We start from the raw sequence: 19,483 nt of genomic DNA on the forward strand, positions 1-19,483 counted from the left end.
TTCTTGCACTTGTGGCATAGCAACTGACAGCTGTGTCATTCAAACAATAATGCAGTGCATATTGTCTAACTCAAACAATAATGAAATATGCGAGGCAGAGATCTTGCTGGACGTAGGTAGGTAGTGCCAGTGCAACATGTCTGTGCACACATGGACTGAACTACAAAGATATTGACCATCAGTTCAGAAATCTTCTATACTGTGACAGAATTTACTTTTGAGGCATTTTTCCTGGTCAACTTAAGTATTTTTTAGATCTGTGTTACTTTTCTCTGTTTACCACTGAGTCAACACCACAGGTATTTACTCCATCAATGGTGTGGTGAATGACAGACTTAGACAATTGAATGGAACAACATTGCTTTTACGAATGAATCTCAATGAATGTTGATGGTCGGATTAGAGTCTAAGAGAGAGACTTTTGAACTATTGCCTTATGTGTCACCACACTGGTCCTGCTTTGAGTATTATGGTTTAGGGTGGTATGGGATTCCACACTCACCCCCCTTTATTATGCCTTGCTGGTACACAAACCAGCCAGCATTGTACCTCTGAAGTGTTGGAGCCTGTTGTCCTCCCATACCTTCAGAGCTTTTCGACAGCCATATTGCAACAGGAAAATGATAATGATGATGATGATGTTCAGTTTGTGAAGCTCTGCACGGTTATCAGTGCCCGTGCAAATTCTGAACCTTTGCTCAGCCCAATCTCACCACTTTCATGATGATGATGAAATGATGATGACAACACAAACACCCAGTCATCTCGAGGTAGATGAAAATCCCTGACCCCGCCGGGAATCGAACCTGGGACCCTGTGCTCGGGAAGCGAGAATGCGACCGCGAGACCACGAGCTGCGGACTGCAACAGGATAATGTGTGACCACATGTGACATGCAATTTTCAAGACTTCTTTATCATCCACCAGATTACATTGCCCGCTTGGCCTCACTGTTCTCCTGATCTATTACCAATCAAAAACATCTGGTCTGTGACTGGCATGGGATATGCCATCCACTGCTACATCAGATCTACTTTGGCATAAAGTGGAAGCAGCATGGACAGCTATACCCCAACAACACATTCAAAGCCTCTTTGATTCAATGCCAAGACATGTAGTAGTGGTTATAGCCAGCAGTGGTTGCAGCACTCTACACTGATTTCATCGTCTTCCTCAGCTCAAATTGGGCTGTATTTTCAATCACCTTCAGTGTGTTATCTTCCAAATCAATTTGGCTGTAATATCTCCAGTCCTTCTTGCTGCTGCATTTTGGATGGCCAGCAGAGTATCTACATAGAGCATGGTGCCAGAGTGACTCTGGTATGGCATGTCATTTATAATACAAAAAGAGTAGTGGCTGTTATATTGAGCTTTATGGTACATGTAGTTGTATATGTTTCCAGTCAGAGAGGAATTTCTTGCCACTATTGTGTGTAAGTACTCTTTGCTTTGTTCCCTAAACACAATGACATCCAGCTTTTTCCTTGAAAACCATAGATTATCAATTTATAGAGAGGTAGGCCACAGTCTAAAGTATCAAAAGTTTTTTTTATGCTCAAAAATGATACCAGACACACACATTCTGTTATAAAGGCATCTGCTAACTTTTGTGAACAATTGATTGATAACATGAGTTGTGCTGTAGTATTTCCTGAAACCATACTGATTACGTAGAATTGCGCTGTGAAATGAATTATAATTTTCTATTGGACACTGAGAAAATGGAATCCACTTGCAAAGGAAATTGCTTACAAATCACTTGTATGACACATTTTAAAATATTGCTTTAATGCAAGAGACCTGTACCAAATAGGACTAACAAGGGATGTTAAATGCATACATAAAAGGGCAGGACAAATGGTCACAGATTTGTTTGACCTACTCAAGATTGTCATGGAAATGCTTACCAATCTAAACTGGCCAAAACTTGAAGGTAGACTCCAACTATCCTGTCGAAGCCTAAGTTTAAAAAATAAGTGTTGACTGGAGAATCTAAGACTACATTTACCCCAAACATATAACTTCCATAGGGATTACAAAGACAAGGTTAGACAATTACAGCATGCACTGAGGCATTTAAGCTGTCATTCTTCCCACACTGCATTAAAAAATGGAAAGGGAAGAAATGATAATACATAGTACAATGGGAGGTACCCTTTACTATGCACTTTTCAGTGGGTGACAGAGTGTGGATGTAGCTGTAAGACATACCTTCTACTCCAATCAGCTGACTTACAATGCCTAAAGAAGAGTTCAGCACTTGTTACTAGCTTGTGAAAGTCAAGCAGAAACTCAAAGTAGTTTAAACAAAGCAAAAGGCACAGCAGAAAATTAAAAGTGCAGAACACCAGGAAGGATAGAAAATAACAAAATTCTGCTGATTTTGTATGTACAGTATAGTACAAAGCATACATGGTTAAATTAATCATTTGCTTAGACTACAGGGAGCAAAATTTAGCATACAAAGCTGACACCTCTGGCAGCAATGATGACTCTAACCCAGTTGGGCCTAAAGTTGAACTGAGTTTGGATGACAGATAAATGTCCATTTTCTATTTTGCTTCAACTCTGTGCAAGATGTGATCAATTGTAGTGGCTGACAATTAGTGGCATGCCAGTCCTTCAGCAACATGTGCCCTCTCCTACAACATGGAATCACCGTGACATACGAGGTGGAATCCAAAATTTTTGGGACTGGCTGCCATCTGGAAAGTAGGAGAAGTTGATCTTTGCACCACTAGCTGGCAAGAGCTGCATATCTGACGAGTCAGTGTGCGAAGAGGCATTCAGCTGGGAGGACATGTTATGTGTCCACAGTGATTTCCGTAATACACTGTGTTTGGTGTGTGGCGATTTTACGATGAATCCACGAACAGAACAGCACATGTGTATCAAATTCACCGGTGAAAAGAGCTGGATTTATGGTTATGACCCAGAGACAAAACAACAATCATCCCAGTGGAAGAGCCCAGGCTCTCCAAGACCCAAAAAAGCGAGACAGGTTAAGAGCAAAGTGAAGAACATGGTCATCGCTTCCTTTGATACCAAGGGAATTGTGCCCAAAGAATTCATCCCACCCATCCAAGCAGTGAATTCCGCTTACTGCTGTGACGTTTTGTGATGGCTCCATGAAAAAGTGCGGCGACGACAGCCCAAACTTTGGCATCAAGGGAACTAGCTGCTGCATCATGTCACGACAACGCGCCCTGTCACACGTCCTTGTTCACCAGGACCTTTCTGGCAAAAAACATGGTGGTTGTACTCCACCCACCATACTCGCCAGATTTGGCACCTTCTGACTTCACACTATTCCCAAAACTGAAACTCAAGTTGAAAGGCCGTTGGTTCAACACTCTACAGAGGATTCAAGAAGCATCGCTGGTGGTAATAAACATCCTAAAAGAACAGGACTTCCAGAAAACATTTGACCAGGGGCAGAAGCACCGGGACTGGTGTATACATGCGGATGGGAACTACTTCAAGGGTGTTTGTGACCAGAGGTAAGGTTTTCAATAGATGGCAGCACCAGTCCCAAAAATTTGGATAGCACCCCGTATGCCATCACTGTCTAAAGTTACGGTCTTTATCATACACAATATTTGCAGACTACAGTAGTTGCAAGTTATAAAGGAAGGTCAGAAACAGTGTTAAAATCTCAGAAGGGTGTCACAGGGTAGGTTGTGCCGATACATAAATGTCAACAAAAAAATTCAATATGCTGTACAATTTCTGGGTTAATTAGCATTGAAGTTTGCCCATCAGGTTGTTGCACATGCAAATTAAGGCTACCTGCTAGAGATAGTATCACCAAACTTCTTTTTCATTTGGTTTCCTAAACCAAACAAGAGAGAGATGCAAAAATTAGACATGGGAAAGTAGAAAGGATTGAGCCTGAATCAAAAGCTAAGCAGTCTCCAACACCGTCATTTATACTTTGAGAAAAATTGACATTAGTTCTACCTGTTAGGCCACTTGAATTTGTGTATCTGATTGACTAACATCAATGCTAATTAACTCAGAAATGGTCAAATGTATTGAATTTTTTTTTCTCAAAACAAATATTTCTCAGCAGAACATGTCCTACAACACCCTTATGAGCTTTTCAAACTGTTTCTGACTACCATGTATAAGCAGTGCATGCAAACAGTTACCGAAATGACTGAACATCAAGTACATAACATAATACCAGTCCAAAATAAAAAAAACATCATTGGTTCAAAATACTCAACACAATCACTGCTTGATTAAAAAACCTGATAATCCACCCTCACATGTTGGTCATATATACACCATACAACAGTTTTCACAGAAATGTTAAATGTGAACTTAGTAGTATGACTGTCAAAATGATAAATCATCAACATAGTAGAGATAGAAAACAAAATGCCAAAATCAACTTTAAGCACTACTCACACTAGCTGCAGTTTCTCAAAATCTTATAGAGGTATTGCATGAGTGCTAGCATTTCCCATAACCTTTTGACATAGGTGTTGCTCATTTACTCACTCGACTGGGACTGACTGTTTTGGGCATAATCATTTGAAGACTGACTAGGTTAGATTTACCCATTCAGGATGGACTGCAAGTATTAACAGTAATTTTGTTTATGAAATATCTGGTGATCTAGGAAATCAGAAAAGTTCATGAAATCATTTTATGCATCACTACATTTACAGGTACATGTGTCATATTGAAAACTACAGTAAACTATGCAAAATTATTAATTAATGACTTAATCATTTAGTGAAGCATGTTATCTGGTGCATAAAAACTAGGTCAACTGAAGTATAATGGTAAAGGTCGGAATCAAACAAACATGTGTGCAAAATCTGCAATGAAACATGTAGCTACTCCTGAATTTTAATGTTAATTGTCTTGTAACTTGGGTTATTTTAGGTTTTTCTGGCATAGGAAAAATTTTAATATTTCTTTGATATTCAGTCAGATGGAGTCATCCAGGAGGGATGATATTTTGGCAGGCTGACTTCTTGACATCTTCAGAAGTTCCTGACGACTGTTTAATCTTTGCTGAGTGCTGCCTTTCTGTACTCTCCCAGCCCCATCTGCCACGGCCTACAGTTGGCCAGTTTTGGGTGTGGACCTGGTGTGGTGGTGGGGGAAGCATGACATCAGAGCTCAGTCAGGGTATTTAGTTGCACTGCAGCTGGCGCCAGTCACAGCTCTCTGCCAGAAAGGTGACAATAAATGCTTGTCTTCTTCAAGTGCCACAATGGGAGCAGGTTTCCACATAGACCACACTCAAGGCAGTGTCCTAGGCCTTGTTTAATTGAAAGCCACTGTCTTTATTTATTAACCTGTCATGTAGTCCATTTTCTGCAACCTGTATTAGAATACAATCCCAGAATGTTGTATTGTTACAACAACTTGATGCCATTGTAATTTGTGACATTACCATGTTGTAATTCATGGCATTACCATGGGAGATGTAGTGCTCTGCCATAGTGGGCTTTGTCAGCTGTTCATTGTCTGTGTGGTATCTATGCTCAGTGCATCTCTCCTGCACTATATGGATTGTCTGGCCTACATACATTTTTCTGCAGTGGTAAGGATGCAGCAGTGCCTGGAGTCCTAGGTCATCTTTGACTGGTCCCAACAAGGCCTTCATCTTCGCTGGTGGGCAGTACATGCTCTTGATGTAATGTTTCTGGGGCACTCTTCCAATTTTTGCTGATGTGTTTCTGATATAAGGGATAACCACCAATGCAACAGGATTCTCTTCATCCTCAGCAGGCTGTGGTCTTGGCTTCTTCAGTCTTAAGGTGAGTTGTATCTGGTGGTTGCTGTATTCATTTGTATAAAACATGGCCTGCAGGTGCTACAGTTCGACTGCCAGACCGTCGTGGTCCAAGATTTTGCCTGCTCTGTGGACTAGTATGCTTAGGACATTTTCTCTTTTTAAATGGGCTTGACAGCTGAAGATGTAGAAGTACAAATCTGCATGTATTGATTTACGGTAGACACTGTGTCCTAGAGCACCATCTGGTCTTCACTTGAGAAGCACATCCGGAAATGGAAGTTGGTTGTTTTCTTCTATCTCCATAATGAATTTGATAATCTGGTGCTCCAAATTCAGATGTTGCAGGAAGTCTTGAAGGCAATGTCATCTGTGTGCACTGAAATGCTAGTCATTTGCATATCCATTTGTGTAGTACATTTTATGCCAATTTGATGTTTGTTGTAAGCTACTTTCATGGTGTTGCAATTTTAAAGGCCAGCAATGCATATATAAATGGCATAAAAACTAACTTTATGTCAGGTGCAAGTGCAGTTCTTAGTTAAAGGCTCTGAGAAGGAGTTCCCCAAAAGATATATTAAAAAATTTTTCTCAGTAATGGGTTACAAAATTTAAACTATTACGAATCCTCCTGAATATTTCTCATGTGGATTTAAATAATGACAGTCAATGTTTTTGGACCTGTTGATACTGAATGATACTTTTTGAACACGCAGTAGCTAGTCTTAAGGTTATGCCCTGTGATGCTGGTTGGCTCCATGCAGCAAAGGCTTTGGGGGGCTGTTCAGCCTACAAGTGTCCTACCAGCCTCCACAAGATTTTTACATGCTGCTGCTTACAACAGAGGGAAATCAATAGAGTGGCTGACCTCCGCTATCAAATCCCTGTCTTTGTATATCTCTGTTATGCTTTGAAGAGTCATTAATTAACATTTAATATTAAATTCTTAAGCAGCAACTGTGCAGACGTAATGTTATTACATTTTACATTATGATCATGATGTGCTCCCAATACGCTTAGTCATAATTAAAATTGACAATCATAAAAACAGCTGTTTGGCTTTGTCAGACATAAAATAATACACATATTAGATGTGGCATATATGACAAGTAATGGATAAACACGCAACCCTTGCATACAAGTTTGGTACTGCAAACATAGAAAATATTAAGCATGCAGTGAAGTTAATGTACACTACATTAAAGATCTCTCCAAAATCTGTAATTTTTAGCATGAGTTCCTGAGATAAAATGTGGGGTACTGTTATAATGGCAGCTTAATATCCTACCTATAGATCTTATCTTGGAGTTAGCATTTGGTGTTATTTAGTAAGTGATTATCAAATGGAAGTGTGCTGCAGTCTATAAACTTCTTAGAGAGCCCTGACACCATAACTCCAATTGGTTAATGTCACAACTTTTCACAGTAAGGAAACCACGAGCTATGCCTCATCAGTAGCAGCCACCCACAACAATGCTTATTCAAATAAATATGAAATTACAGTTAATGTACAGTCTGTAACAAAGATAAAATGTCATTTGCACATGGGTGAGAAACACTAGTGACTTCACATACATAAAGAAGGAGAAAGTTAGTTCCAGTGTGTCACAGTAATACACCATCATTTTTAATGATTGAAAGATGTTTCTCCTATGACCATGGCTGATGAATAATACTCTCTGATGGACAATATATACATAAGAAAATCAAGGCCTGAAAAATCATAATAAAAGCTGTCATTTTAATTTTGTCTTGATACTTGCAAGGTTTACAAGCATCATAATCAGGTCATCCTTAATTACAGAAAGGAGCACTTGATTGTAATATTAGTGTGTACTGCTTATTGGCCTGTGTTGTAATGTTATGTGCAAGAGTGCTAATGATTGCAGTAGAAGAAATATGGAGATACTTCCACTATTAACACAGTATTACTTTGACGAACGATGGGTGTTTCAGTGCTGAATACAGTCTTTTTGAATACTTGTATCAGGATGACAGTCATTGTTATAGTGACAGTGTCTAATCTAAAGATGTAGAAGCTCTTAACAAAAGAAAGAAGGAAGTTTTTTGTTGCAGAGAAATTTCTTTGACATGCCATACTTCGATTTGGTATGCATGTCGTATATACAACTTGTTGTCTATGATCCAGACTATTGTGAATACAGATTTAGGAAACATCACAACATTAAAACTGATAATAATTTGTAGAACATGAAAAACTGATGTGGAATATTTTAAAGTCATTTAGTGATAATAAAGTTCTTAATATATTTGTTATTTGATAACAGAACTAACTTTTATCATATATCATAACCAATATTTCTTGTGTAATTTGAAATATTTATCTTATATTTGTTTTCTTTAACAGGCACCGTTTATCTGGCATGGATATGACATTATCAGATTATGATGGCAGAACAGCTCTACATCTTGCATGTGCAGAGGGCCACCTAGATTGTGTGGTTTTCCTGTTGGAGCATTGTGGAGTGCCACATGATCCAAAAGACAGGCAAGTTTGTCCATTATCATTTCCATGGTGTCAACTTTTCAGTGCATTGCAGACATCATGTTCCTAAATTTCCTCTAATGTTACCTACCTATCTTCCTCCAGATCACTGCCTCAATATTTTCTTGCCTCTTCAAACCCAGCAGAGAACTTCTCTGGCCCACCAACCATCCACGCACCTGACTACATGTCCCTATTCACCTTTGTTTTCTGTTCATTGTAGTCATAATTACATCTTCCATGCAACTCAGTTTTATGATTTGTTTGTTCATTTTTCTCTTACAGCTAGTCATCTCCAGTATGCATCTTGCTGTTACGTACCAAACAGCCCTCAATCTAATAGTTTTTGCATTATTGTATAAACAGTCAATATTTAACTGTCATCAGTCAAGATTGATACACACTGATTATAAAACTTCCTTTTTAATCACATCAGAAGTTTGGTTTTGAAAACTGTATTTAGTCTGCCAAAACAACTTCAGACCATTTTTGCTCTTCATTTTATTTCTTTCTTCGTCCATCCAGTCACTGTCTTCAACTAATACAAATACAAAACTGTTCAACTGGTTCTATGACTTCATTGTTAATTTGAACTTACTTTTAATATGTTTTAATGTAGTATTTTAGTCATATTATAACTGATTTTCAGGTCAAATTCCAAACTTGCTCTTTTAACTTCTTTTGTTAGGTTTGAAGGTTATCTGTACCAGAAATAATTAGGACAACTTTATTTATTACTTTATGGGAAACGGGAATATGGATAACTGTATACATAACAAACTGTTCCCATAAATGTCTATACATACATATACAGGGTTATTACAAATGATTGAAGCGATTTCACAGCTCTACAATAACTTTATTATTTGACATATTTTCACAATGCTTTGCACACACATACCAAAACTCAAAAAGTTTTTTTAGGCATTCACAAATGTTCGATATGTGCCCCTTTAGTGATTTGGCAGACATCAAGCCGATAATCAAGTTCCTCCCACACTCGGCGCAGCATGTCCCCATCAATGAGTTCGAAAGCATTGTTGATGCGAGCTCGTAGTTCTGGCACGTTTCTTGGTAGAGGAGGTTTAAACAGTGAATCTTTCACATCACTATGCGTGAAACTTGCCAGCACGCGTTCAACCGTTTCTTCGCTCACTGCAGGCCGACCCGTTGATTTCCCCTTACAGAGGCATCCAGAAGCTTTAAACTGCGCATACCATCGCCGAATGCAGTTAGCAGTTGGTGGATCTTTGTTGAACTTCGTCCTGAAGTGTCGTTGCACTGTTACGACTGACTGATGTGAGTGCATTTCAAACACGACATACGATTTCTCGGCTCCTGTCGCCATTTTGTCTCACTGTGCTCTCGAGCGCTCTGACGGCAGAAACCTGAAGTGCGGCTTCAGCCGAACAAAACTTTATAAGTTTTTCTACGTATCTGTAGCGTGTCGTGACCATATGTCAATGAATGGAGCTACAGTGAATTTATGAAATCGCTTCAATCATTTGTAATAGCCCTGTATTTCACCACAAAGGAAGATACACATGTACACTGTACAAGGTACAAAGGCTGACTGGAACATTAACATGGTGGCTCATCAGAGCAGTTAGAGTTCAAAGATCATGCATTACATGGTCTATGTGACCTATCAATGACACACAGATAGCCCCCCACCCCACCCCACCCCACCCCACTCCCCCACCCCCCATCCCACCCCACCCCCCACCACGCAGTACGGAGTACGGCCTGGGAGGTCGCTTGGGCGTCGGCATCAGGATGAGTAATGCAAGGCGGCAGGCGCACGACTGAAAGCTCCATCTCTGTCAGGGCGGCATGTGAAGATGCGGTGACAGGCGTCAGCTAGCCCAGGAGTAGAGGTGTGGGGAGGGGTGCGGCGTATGAGTGTGCCTGCCCCTAATGCAGATCAAGCCGTCTGTGGAGATGAACACATGAACTCTTGATGGATCACACTCTTGGGGGAGAGACAGGTTACACACTATCTCGACATCTAGTTCCTCGTTGAGTGCTGAGTCTGCAGTGTATGTATGGAGCACGAGCACACGGTCGTCAAAAGCAACAATCGACACGTTGTCGACATGCTTAGATGGTACACTGCAGCACAAGTTGAAAGTCGGGGAGCAAGTCTCTCCAGTAGATGAAACATCATCAAAACCTGCGCATCGGGTTGACGATGACATGCTTGGGAAACCCACGAACTGTGGTGACGAATCACCAGAAGGAGAAGACTCTAACATGGGATGAGCTAACTCATTATCGAGCTTGGTAATGGAAAATTCATCCAGATGGTCCGATTGGGATGGCAGAGGTTGCATCAGAGTCCACGAAAGGAGGCTTGAGCCTGTGTTGCGGAACGGTCTGCAGACAATCTTTAACCATAATGTTGAATGTCGTCTTGCCCCTCCAGAGTACTTCAAAGGGGCTGAGGTACGAGGATTGCAGGGGTTGTCTAATGGAATCATCCCTGAGCATAGCGTGGGAGCAGGTGTTGAGTGAGGTTGGCACGTAAGTATCCGGCGAGGAATGACTGACAGGCGGGTGTAGCCGTATGTGTCTAAAGTGGGTGCGTATTCTACTAATAAAGTCTGGGGAGGTGGGGAAATCCTCGGGTGCTTGAGGCAGGATAAGTTCCCCATGTAGAACAGGGTTCTCACCAAAAACGAATTCGGAAATGATTCCCAGTAAGTCAGGTTTAAAGGTCGAACAGAGACTGAGTAATACCCAAGGAAGTGCCTCAGACCAGAGGCAGTCATGGCACTTGAGTGCTGTTTTAAGGGTGTGGTGCCATCGTCCCACTAAACCGTTGCTTTGCAGTTGGTAGGCTGTTGTATGAATTTTTTTAATACCACAAAGGTAACATAGAATTGTGAAAAGTGCAGACCCGAACTGTCGACCCTGATCAGTGGTGATGGTGGACGGGCAACCGAACCTAGCGATCCATGATGAGACGAAACCCTTGGCCACAGTTCAGATTCTGCTGTGATGTTGGGTAAAGGAACAGCTTCCACCCAATGAGACATGCGGTCGATTGTGGAGAGGATAAGAGGATATATCTGTGGCCCTCTGACGGTGGAAGAGGGCCGATAAGGTCTATATGTACATGACAAAAAGTCCTTGTGGAATGTCAAACTTGCAGGGGGGGGGGGGGGGGGGGGGGGAATGTGTGGTGTCCAATTTTGTTGGATTGGCAGGAAATGCAGCTGCGTGCCCAGGTTTGACAGTCCTGCTTAACATTTTTCCATACAAAACACTCGGTGATGAGGCATGTGGTGGCGCGGACGCCAAGGTAGCCGAGGTTTTGCAAGGTATCGAAGGCTTGTTGGCACAACGTGGGAGGGGAGGGAGCAATGGCCGCAGAGTGCCGGTAGAAGAGTTGCACCCTACTTCATCCAAAATGTGAGGGAACTTGGCTTTGGTAAACACAAGCTATGTCTGGGGATCTGTGAGAAGAGCTTGAGATTGCTCGTCAGAGGCCTGGAGAGCAGCAGGGTCGGATAAATCAACGATGTGTGAGACAGTATTGATCTGCAAAAAGAAATCAGCAGGGATGTTTTCTGTGCCTTTGATGTAGCGTACGTCCATAGTAAACTGAGAGACCAGGTCGAAGTGGGGGAAACACCGAGGGATTGGGTCCTCGGGAGGGTTGCAGAAGGCGTCCACCAATGATTTGCGGTCAGTAAGGCTGAAGGAAGAATGGCCCTCGCTGTCAGGGCAAAAGTGATGGCTTCATAGACCACCAGAAGTTCTCTATCAAAAGCAGAATATTTTTTCTGTGCTGTAAACAGTTTTTTAGAGAAGAAATGAAGGTGTGAAATCACGTCGCCTTGGCGTTGCTGTAATACTGCCTCGACCGCAATGTCGCTGGTGTTCGTAGTGATGAACAACTCGGCAGACGGATCGGGTTGGGCGAGTACGACGGCGTGAGTTAACACTATCTTTAGAGCCCTCAAGGCCTATAGCATAGGTTCAGTCCAAAGGACTGGCTTAAGACCCAAAGTCTGTTTGCCGAACAGTGAGTCTGTCAGCGGAGCCTGCACAGCGGTGGCAGAAGGTAGATGTCAGTGGTATTAATTTATAGTACCCAGGAAACACCGGAGTTCTTTGTACATAGCCAGGGGTGTCAATGATGTGATAGCCTGCACACAGGATTTGGGAGGCTGTATTCCATCTTCGGAGAGGGTGTAACCCAAAAATGTCACAGAAGACTGGCGCAATTGGAATTTATCTTTGTTGACCTCAACACTGTTGGAGTTCAAGGTCTGGAGGACTTGGGATAAATGATCTTCGTGGCCCTCACTCGACTTGCTGAAAATGAGGATGTCATCCAGGTATGTGAAGCAGAACTCGAACTGTCATAAGATCGAGTCAATGAAATGTTGCCACGTTTGTGCCGCATCCTTTAAGCCGAATGGCATGAAGTTGTATTGGAACAAACTAAGTGACATGATGATAGCAGTCTTTGGAAAGTCTTCTGTCGCTACAGGAATCTGGTGATAGGCATGTTTACAGTCAATCACACTGAATATTGCGGCGCACAATAACATATGGGTGAAATTGTTTATGTTTGGCACTGGGTAATTGTCCATGATGGTAGGAGCATTTAAGCATCTGTAATCACCACACATTCGAAAAGAACCATCGTGTTTGGTGACAAGGTGAATCGGTGAAGACCAATTGCTGTCTGATGGTGTAGAATCCCTGCCTCCAAAAGTTCATTAACTTGCTGCCGGGCCACACACAACTTAATGGGGTTGAGGCGTCTAACCTTGTGCCTAATAGGAGGGCTGGCAGTGGTAATTATCTTGTGTGTCATTCTGTCAGTGATGAAAGAGACTGAGAACTGCACAAAATGCTGAGTAATGTCCTGACATGAAGTTTCGGGATGAGTGGGGTGCAATGAGCCATAGCCATTAGCGCGAGTGGGAAAAGGCAGCACAAAAGTCACATGCCTATTACATGAGCGCAGCATGCGCTTGTTTGGAGAGGTCAGCTGCACGCACAGCATGGAGCAGATCGGGGTGCACAGCGACTGTCTGTTGTTAGCTTTGCCTTGAGTAACCAGCACGGGCGAGAGAGGCATTGGCATTGCGCAGGGAACGGTGATGGCTGCCGAATCATGTGGTTGGCGCACAAGAGAGGGGGAATGTTTACCAACACGCGGGGCGGCTGCCTGCGAGGTGGACGTGTTCGCATCGCGCATGCGACTTTCATTAGAAGCACTGTTTGAAACACATGGCTAACACGTAACGGGTGTGTGGTGAGTGCAGAGATCACTGAACATAAATCGTCACATGCAGTGAATGTTTTTGAACTAATCTGATGAGTGTCTGTGCTGGTATCTGCTGATGAAGGTCAATCAGATGAAGGAAGTGTGGATTGCAGTTGCAGCAGCAAGGTACGAGCTGCGGTGAGCTCGTCGAAACTGTGAGCAATGCGTCACTTCAACTCATCATTTTGCTGACAGAGTTGCGGCGCTGCATCATACTCTGACAGTAGATTAGTGACGCAGGTCACAATTTTGTCTTCGAGGGTGGGGCACTCGCAAATCAAATCACATGAAATGATGGAAACAGAATGACGAGCATAAGTGCCTGAGTACGGTATCTGAGTGTCAGAACGGTGGTGTAGCACTGAAGCTTGGACTATGTTCGGGGAGAGTTTGTAATGGGACAAAAAATCCATACCGAGAATTGGTTTGTTAATGTCAGCGATGTAAAAAGCCCACGGGAAACGTAGAGAAGGAGATAGATGCACCATAACTTTAGCAGAGCCGACAGTTTGTAATGTTGATTCGTTGACAGCACGTAGAAGCAACTTCATTGGTGAAAAAATGGGAGGAAGCAATGATGTAGGTGTGATGGACATGTCAGCACCTGTGTCGACTAAGAAAACAACCCGTGTTGAAATGTCGGTCACGTATAAATGAACGATCAGCCAAGAGGATGAGTGGACGGAGTGCAATGTTTGAGGAAGTCTGTGAAGTTCCCCGCATGACTCGGCATCTTTTAGATCCTGCAGTCAGCGTTTGGGTGCTGGCAAAGTAATCCACACTTCTTGGCCTCATCCCCGAAAATCTTGTGGTACCAACAGTATGGATGAGCTGGATGTGACGGTGGTGGTGATTGTGACAGCAGAGGAGGTTTGTCCTTGTTGATCCATTCCGGAATGTAAACTGGGACATATGGTGCGTGTGCAATTCTTGAGTGTTTGGAAAGAGGAGAGAGCAAATGAGTACTGCCCAGTAGTGTGGATGGCGTGGAGACGGAACGAGCCGTACCTCTGCCCGCAGACAGCCTGTAAACAGGCGGTGTAGTGCCAACCAGTGGTGAGAGGTGTGCTGGTTGTTTTTGTGCAGTAGTGCATACAGCTGATATGTGATTTGAAGGCGAGACCTTATAGACTTGAAGGAGTGCGATAGCAGGTGTATCTGCAGGTTGGTAGGTAACTTGACAGACCATACCACCCACTAGGTAACATCCGTCATTGTGTTTTCACTCACAAGTAGCTGAAGGCGGCGCCAGAGTTGTGACAGAGTGCAGTCTCCCAGGTGTTCCTCGTACAGGATTTTGATTATTAATTCCTGTGGTGAGCAGGCGTGTTGGTCCAATATTGTCTTCTTGACAAACTCGTATTTTGGTGGTGGCAGTAACCCAGCACTACTGGTGTGGCCATGTTACTAGCAAACATATCCCGAACAACAGCCAGTTGCAATGTCCTTGATGAGTCACGGAAGCACGACGCAGCAGGCACGGTTGGTACCATGGGAACGAATGGGTGAGCGGCACGTGAAGTAGGCCTGTAAACTGGACCAGAAGTTAACGGCACAGTACTTAAATTATCCACCTCAGAAATGATGCAGAAGGCCGACGTGGCAGGCGCAGATGGTACTGAGGAAGGAGCAAGCGGATGTATGGTCGGAATCGAGGCCTCCCATGAGTGAGGGGGGGACGGCAGGGGGGAGGGGGGGAGTTAGTACTTGGTGTGGCAACAGCGAGAGTATTCTGTGCACATCGGAGACACACCCTGTGTGGTAGGACCATAAATCACTGGTGAAACCTGCTGGCGGTCACATTGTCATGGTACAACGTTCCTGGATGGCGAAGTGCCATCGGGTGTGGTCGAACCCACATGGCCGAGAAACTGGGTGACAGATCTGGTGGTTGAGCCTGGCAAATTTGATGTATAAAAATGCACGTTATTAAATTGTGAGGAAGGTAAAACTGGCATAGCTTGATAGCAGTTGACCGCATGTACGTTTTCCACGAATGGCGGCGTTGCATGTGGCACTACCATAACCACGTTGTGGCGTGTAGAGGATCAAAGCACATGTGCGTATTTGGGTCCCTTTGAACACAACATGAGAGATCGATAGTTACACAATTCTGGAAATCATCCACTTCTGCAAAGTTTGAGGTTAATTTCGTTGGAGACCTCAAATCACTGTCCATTACTTCAGGGTCACCAATATGGGAAACGGGAATATGGATAACAGTATACACAACAAACTGTTCCCATAAATGTCTATACATACATATATTTCAGCACAAAGAAAGATACACGTGTACACTGCACAAGGTACAAAGGCTGACTGGAACATGAACATGGCGGCTCGTCAGAGCAGGTAGAGTTCAAACATCATGCTTTACATGGTCGATGTGACCTATGGACGCCACAACTTCATTACTAGGTCTGCATCATTTACCAGTCATGACTGGACAGACTGCATCAGCATTACATATGTAAGATTTGGTTACAATTTTATACAAAATACAGAAACGTATTAACAATAAGGGCAGATATAACATATTAAGACAATATTATTTTGTCCATTCACTTTGGTCAATATTGAAAAATTCCCCAACAGAATATAATGGGTGTTCTTTCAAGCCCTGTGCAATTGTCCTTTTGAACAGTCCTAGTGGCAGAGACGGCACTTCTCGGTCCAGTGTATTGAACATTTTTAGGGCTACCATTGGAAAACTGTCTTGCGTTACAGTCAGTCGACAACTTGGTACTTCAATGTTCCTCTTGTTGTGGGTGTCCTGATTATGAATGTATTTCCTCATGCTGAAATCACCTTGGTTTTCCTTTACACTGCTGAGGCATAGAAATACATTTTGGCTGAATACTGTCATTATTCCTAACCTGGTAAATATAGGTTTTGCAGTGCTCCTGTTTTTTACTTGATGTAATAATCCTGAGAGCTTTTTTTGGACATTAACACCTCCTTACAACCTGCAGTGTGTCGCCATAACAGCAGACCATAATTAATATGTCTATGAAAGAGTGCATAATAAACTCTTAATAGGTACTAGTCAGGTAATACACCTTTTAGTCTTTTTAGCAGGTATATAACACGAGACAGCTTGTGTGATTGTTCATTGTCAGTTTGCCGTCTGTCATAAAGCCTAGTAGTTTGACAGCCCCCATGTTATCCTGGCAGCTGACATTGCTGAGACTGCATATCATGTGTTGTGTTTTTTCCTGATTCATTTTTATTTTATTTTTGATGAACCACTCTTTAATGCTTTCAAAGAGCACATATGCTGCCAACAGAGCTTGTTCAGCCATTTTCCCTTTGGCAAAGAGTGTGGTATCATCAGCAAACTGTAGAATGGCGTAGGTACAACTTACATTATTGACATATATAAGAAACAGGATAGGTCCCATGACGGATCCCTGAGGTACACCATACTCCAATTTTTGCTCTTGGGAGGTTGCTCCATGCACTGATACTATTTGTCTTCAGTGCTTCCTGTGCTCCCCATTTCTGCATCTTCAATACCATAAAACTTGAGCTTATTAATCAGTATCTTGTGTGAGATGCAATCAAATGCCTTGCTCAGGTCGCAGAATGTCAATGTCACACTCTCTCTATCTTCAAACCCCTCCCTTATCTTTGTGATTAAGTCCAGTACTGCTGTAACTGTTGACTCTCCCTTGCAAAAACCATACTGTGTGTCCTGGAAGAGTTTAATGTTTTCAAAGTAATTTTATATCTTTAGCAAGAATGAGTATTATTGAAATAGGTCTGAAGCTGGGCACTTTGCATGGGCCGCATTTTTTGTAGACTGGTACTGTCCGTGCCACCTTCAGGAAATCTGGGAAGATACCAAAGATAAACAGTTGTTAATTACTGTGGCTAGTGGCTGAGCAAGCTCTGGTATTATTTTCTTCAGTACTGTGTAGGGCATACCATAGATATCTGGACACTCTGAACACTTATAGGACCTCTCTATTTTTGCAAGGTCCTCAAGGTGTATTTCCTCCTAGTTTTTGAATGTGCAGCTTACACTTTTTATATTGCCTGTGGGATCTAAGCCTGAAACTGGAATTTCATTTAAAGTAATTTCCACTATGCTAACAATGTACTGGTTGAAGACATCAGGACTACCAGAATTTAAAATGGAAGTAGGCTTCTTCCTGTGCTCATTTACCATATTCCATGCTGCTTTACATGGATTATGGGCCTCTTTAATGAACTTGTCATTGTGTTTCTTTTTTGCATCCTCCACTGCCTTTCTGTAGATGTTTTTGGCTCTTAAATAGTTACAGTGAAGCAAGTCTTTAGTTGGAAGATCTATGGCTGTTTTCATATGGTCTCTGAATATTTTGGTGATGCATTGTAATTTCTTTAGCCCAGATGTATACCATATCTTCCCTTTAATGGTTTTTTCCCTTCCTTGTGACTTGCTTGCAGGGTTCTTCTTGGGGATTTCTGGGAAAATGTCATCAAATTTTGTTCTTAAGGTTTGGAACAGACATTCAAATGAGTCATTGGACCCTGTTTCTGCAAATTTCTGTTGCCAGTTTACACTAGACAGTGCTCCTTTAAAGTCATTAAATCTTTCTTCTTTGATAACCCTTTTACTGAATGTGTAACATGAGTGCCTTGTGATTGGTTGCAATTTACTTTTTCTCTCCATACTAAGCTCCTGTGGTCTGCAATCATTGGTTCAGTTATACTGATATTATATTCCCAAGTACTGAGGTTGTGACAACTGTGTCTAGACATGCAACACCTCTTGTTGGGAGTTGCTTTGCTACAAACAACCCATAGCTGTTCATTAAATTCATGAGAACCCCTCTTTAGTACTTCCACTACCTATGTGTATGTTGAAGTCACCACACAATGTGAGTTTAGATTTAAGGCATGTAAGGTAAGATAAACAGTTATCCATGAGTTCAATAAAGTTTTCAAAGTTACTATCAATTGAATGATATACAGAGATAACAGTGAGCTCTGTGTTTGGTAACATTAATGGTAACATTAATGCAGCTAGTTCAAGATCCACATCTGTACAAAAGTTTTTTAAATCAATTTCCTTTACACTAAGATTTTTGTTTCCATATATGGACACACCACCATGAGTTGCAGTAGTTCTATACCATGCATTTGCCATATCCAAATACTCAACAGATTTGTAATAGTCACCCTCTGCTTCAGTCAACCAGTGCTCACAGATACATAAAACATCTGGTTTCACTTCTACAAAGAACGATAAAAGGTCCACTTTGGTTCTTAAGCACTGTAAGTTTGCACTTGCTATAACTAAATAATATTACTGTTATCACCAATGTTCCTTTTTATCTGATAGTCCATGGTCCCGATTTTTGATTTCAGGTTTATTTTACTGGGGCATTGGTTGATCTCTGGGATAAAAAACGCCTTATTACAACATTCTTGGGCCATATGGCAGTGTCCATTAGCTTATCTTTTAGATGGAAGTCGACAACAATTTTGAAGCTGTTGTTCACACCCTTAGTTTCTAGTTTCTCTACTTGAAAGTTGTTGTAACCTGGACAGATTTTCTCCAGAAATCTCATTACATTTTGAGTTGTTGTGCCATTTTTCACTTTTCCTAAATGAAATCATGCCCTTTTCTCTCCAAATAGCACTCCTTGCTCATCACCTGTGCCTATTATCAGATTTTTGCTGTCCCTGACACTTGTACTTCTGACTGAACCTATGGAAGATGATTGGTGTGTAGGTCTTCCTTTTTCTACATGTTTCTTAAGTGCCATATTATATAGTATTTTTGGGTTTTCATGTACATTCTGAGTCACTTCATGGATGTTGTTGGTTTGTTGTTCTGCTGTAGCAGACTAGAATTGCTTATCTATCAGTTCTTTTCCTGTAATGAACCTCACCAGTCTGTATTTGTATTGGGTGTTTAGCTTTCATTTTGTCAGGGGAAGTATTG

At 42.0% G+C, this 19,483-nt stretch overlaps 1 protein-coding gene across 2 annotated transcripts in view; it reads left to right on the plus strand.

Annotated features, from left to right (window-relative positions):
• Positions 1–19,483, plus strand: part of LOC124783743 (glutaminase liver isoform, mitochondrial-like) — a 125,091-nt gene that overhangs the window by 96,751 nt on the left and 8,857 nt on the right. For both annotated transcript variants that reach the window (XM_047254045.1, XM_047254046.1), the window contains one exon: positions 8,124–8,264. In XM_047254045.1, the coding sequence (XP_047110001.1) occupies positions 8,124–8,264 (141 nt within the window). The remainder of the gene's footprint in view (positions 1–8,123; positions 8,265–19,483) is intronic.

This window comes from Schistocerca piceifrons, chromosome 1 (assembly GCF_021461385.2).
Source record: "Schistocerca piceifrons isolate TAMUIC-IGC-003096 chromosome 1, iqSchPice1.1, whole genome shotgun sequence".
Lineage (NCBI taxonomy): Eukaryota > Metazoa > Arthropoda > Insecta > Orthoptera > Acrididae > Schistocerca > Schistocerca piceifrons.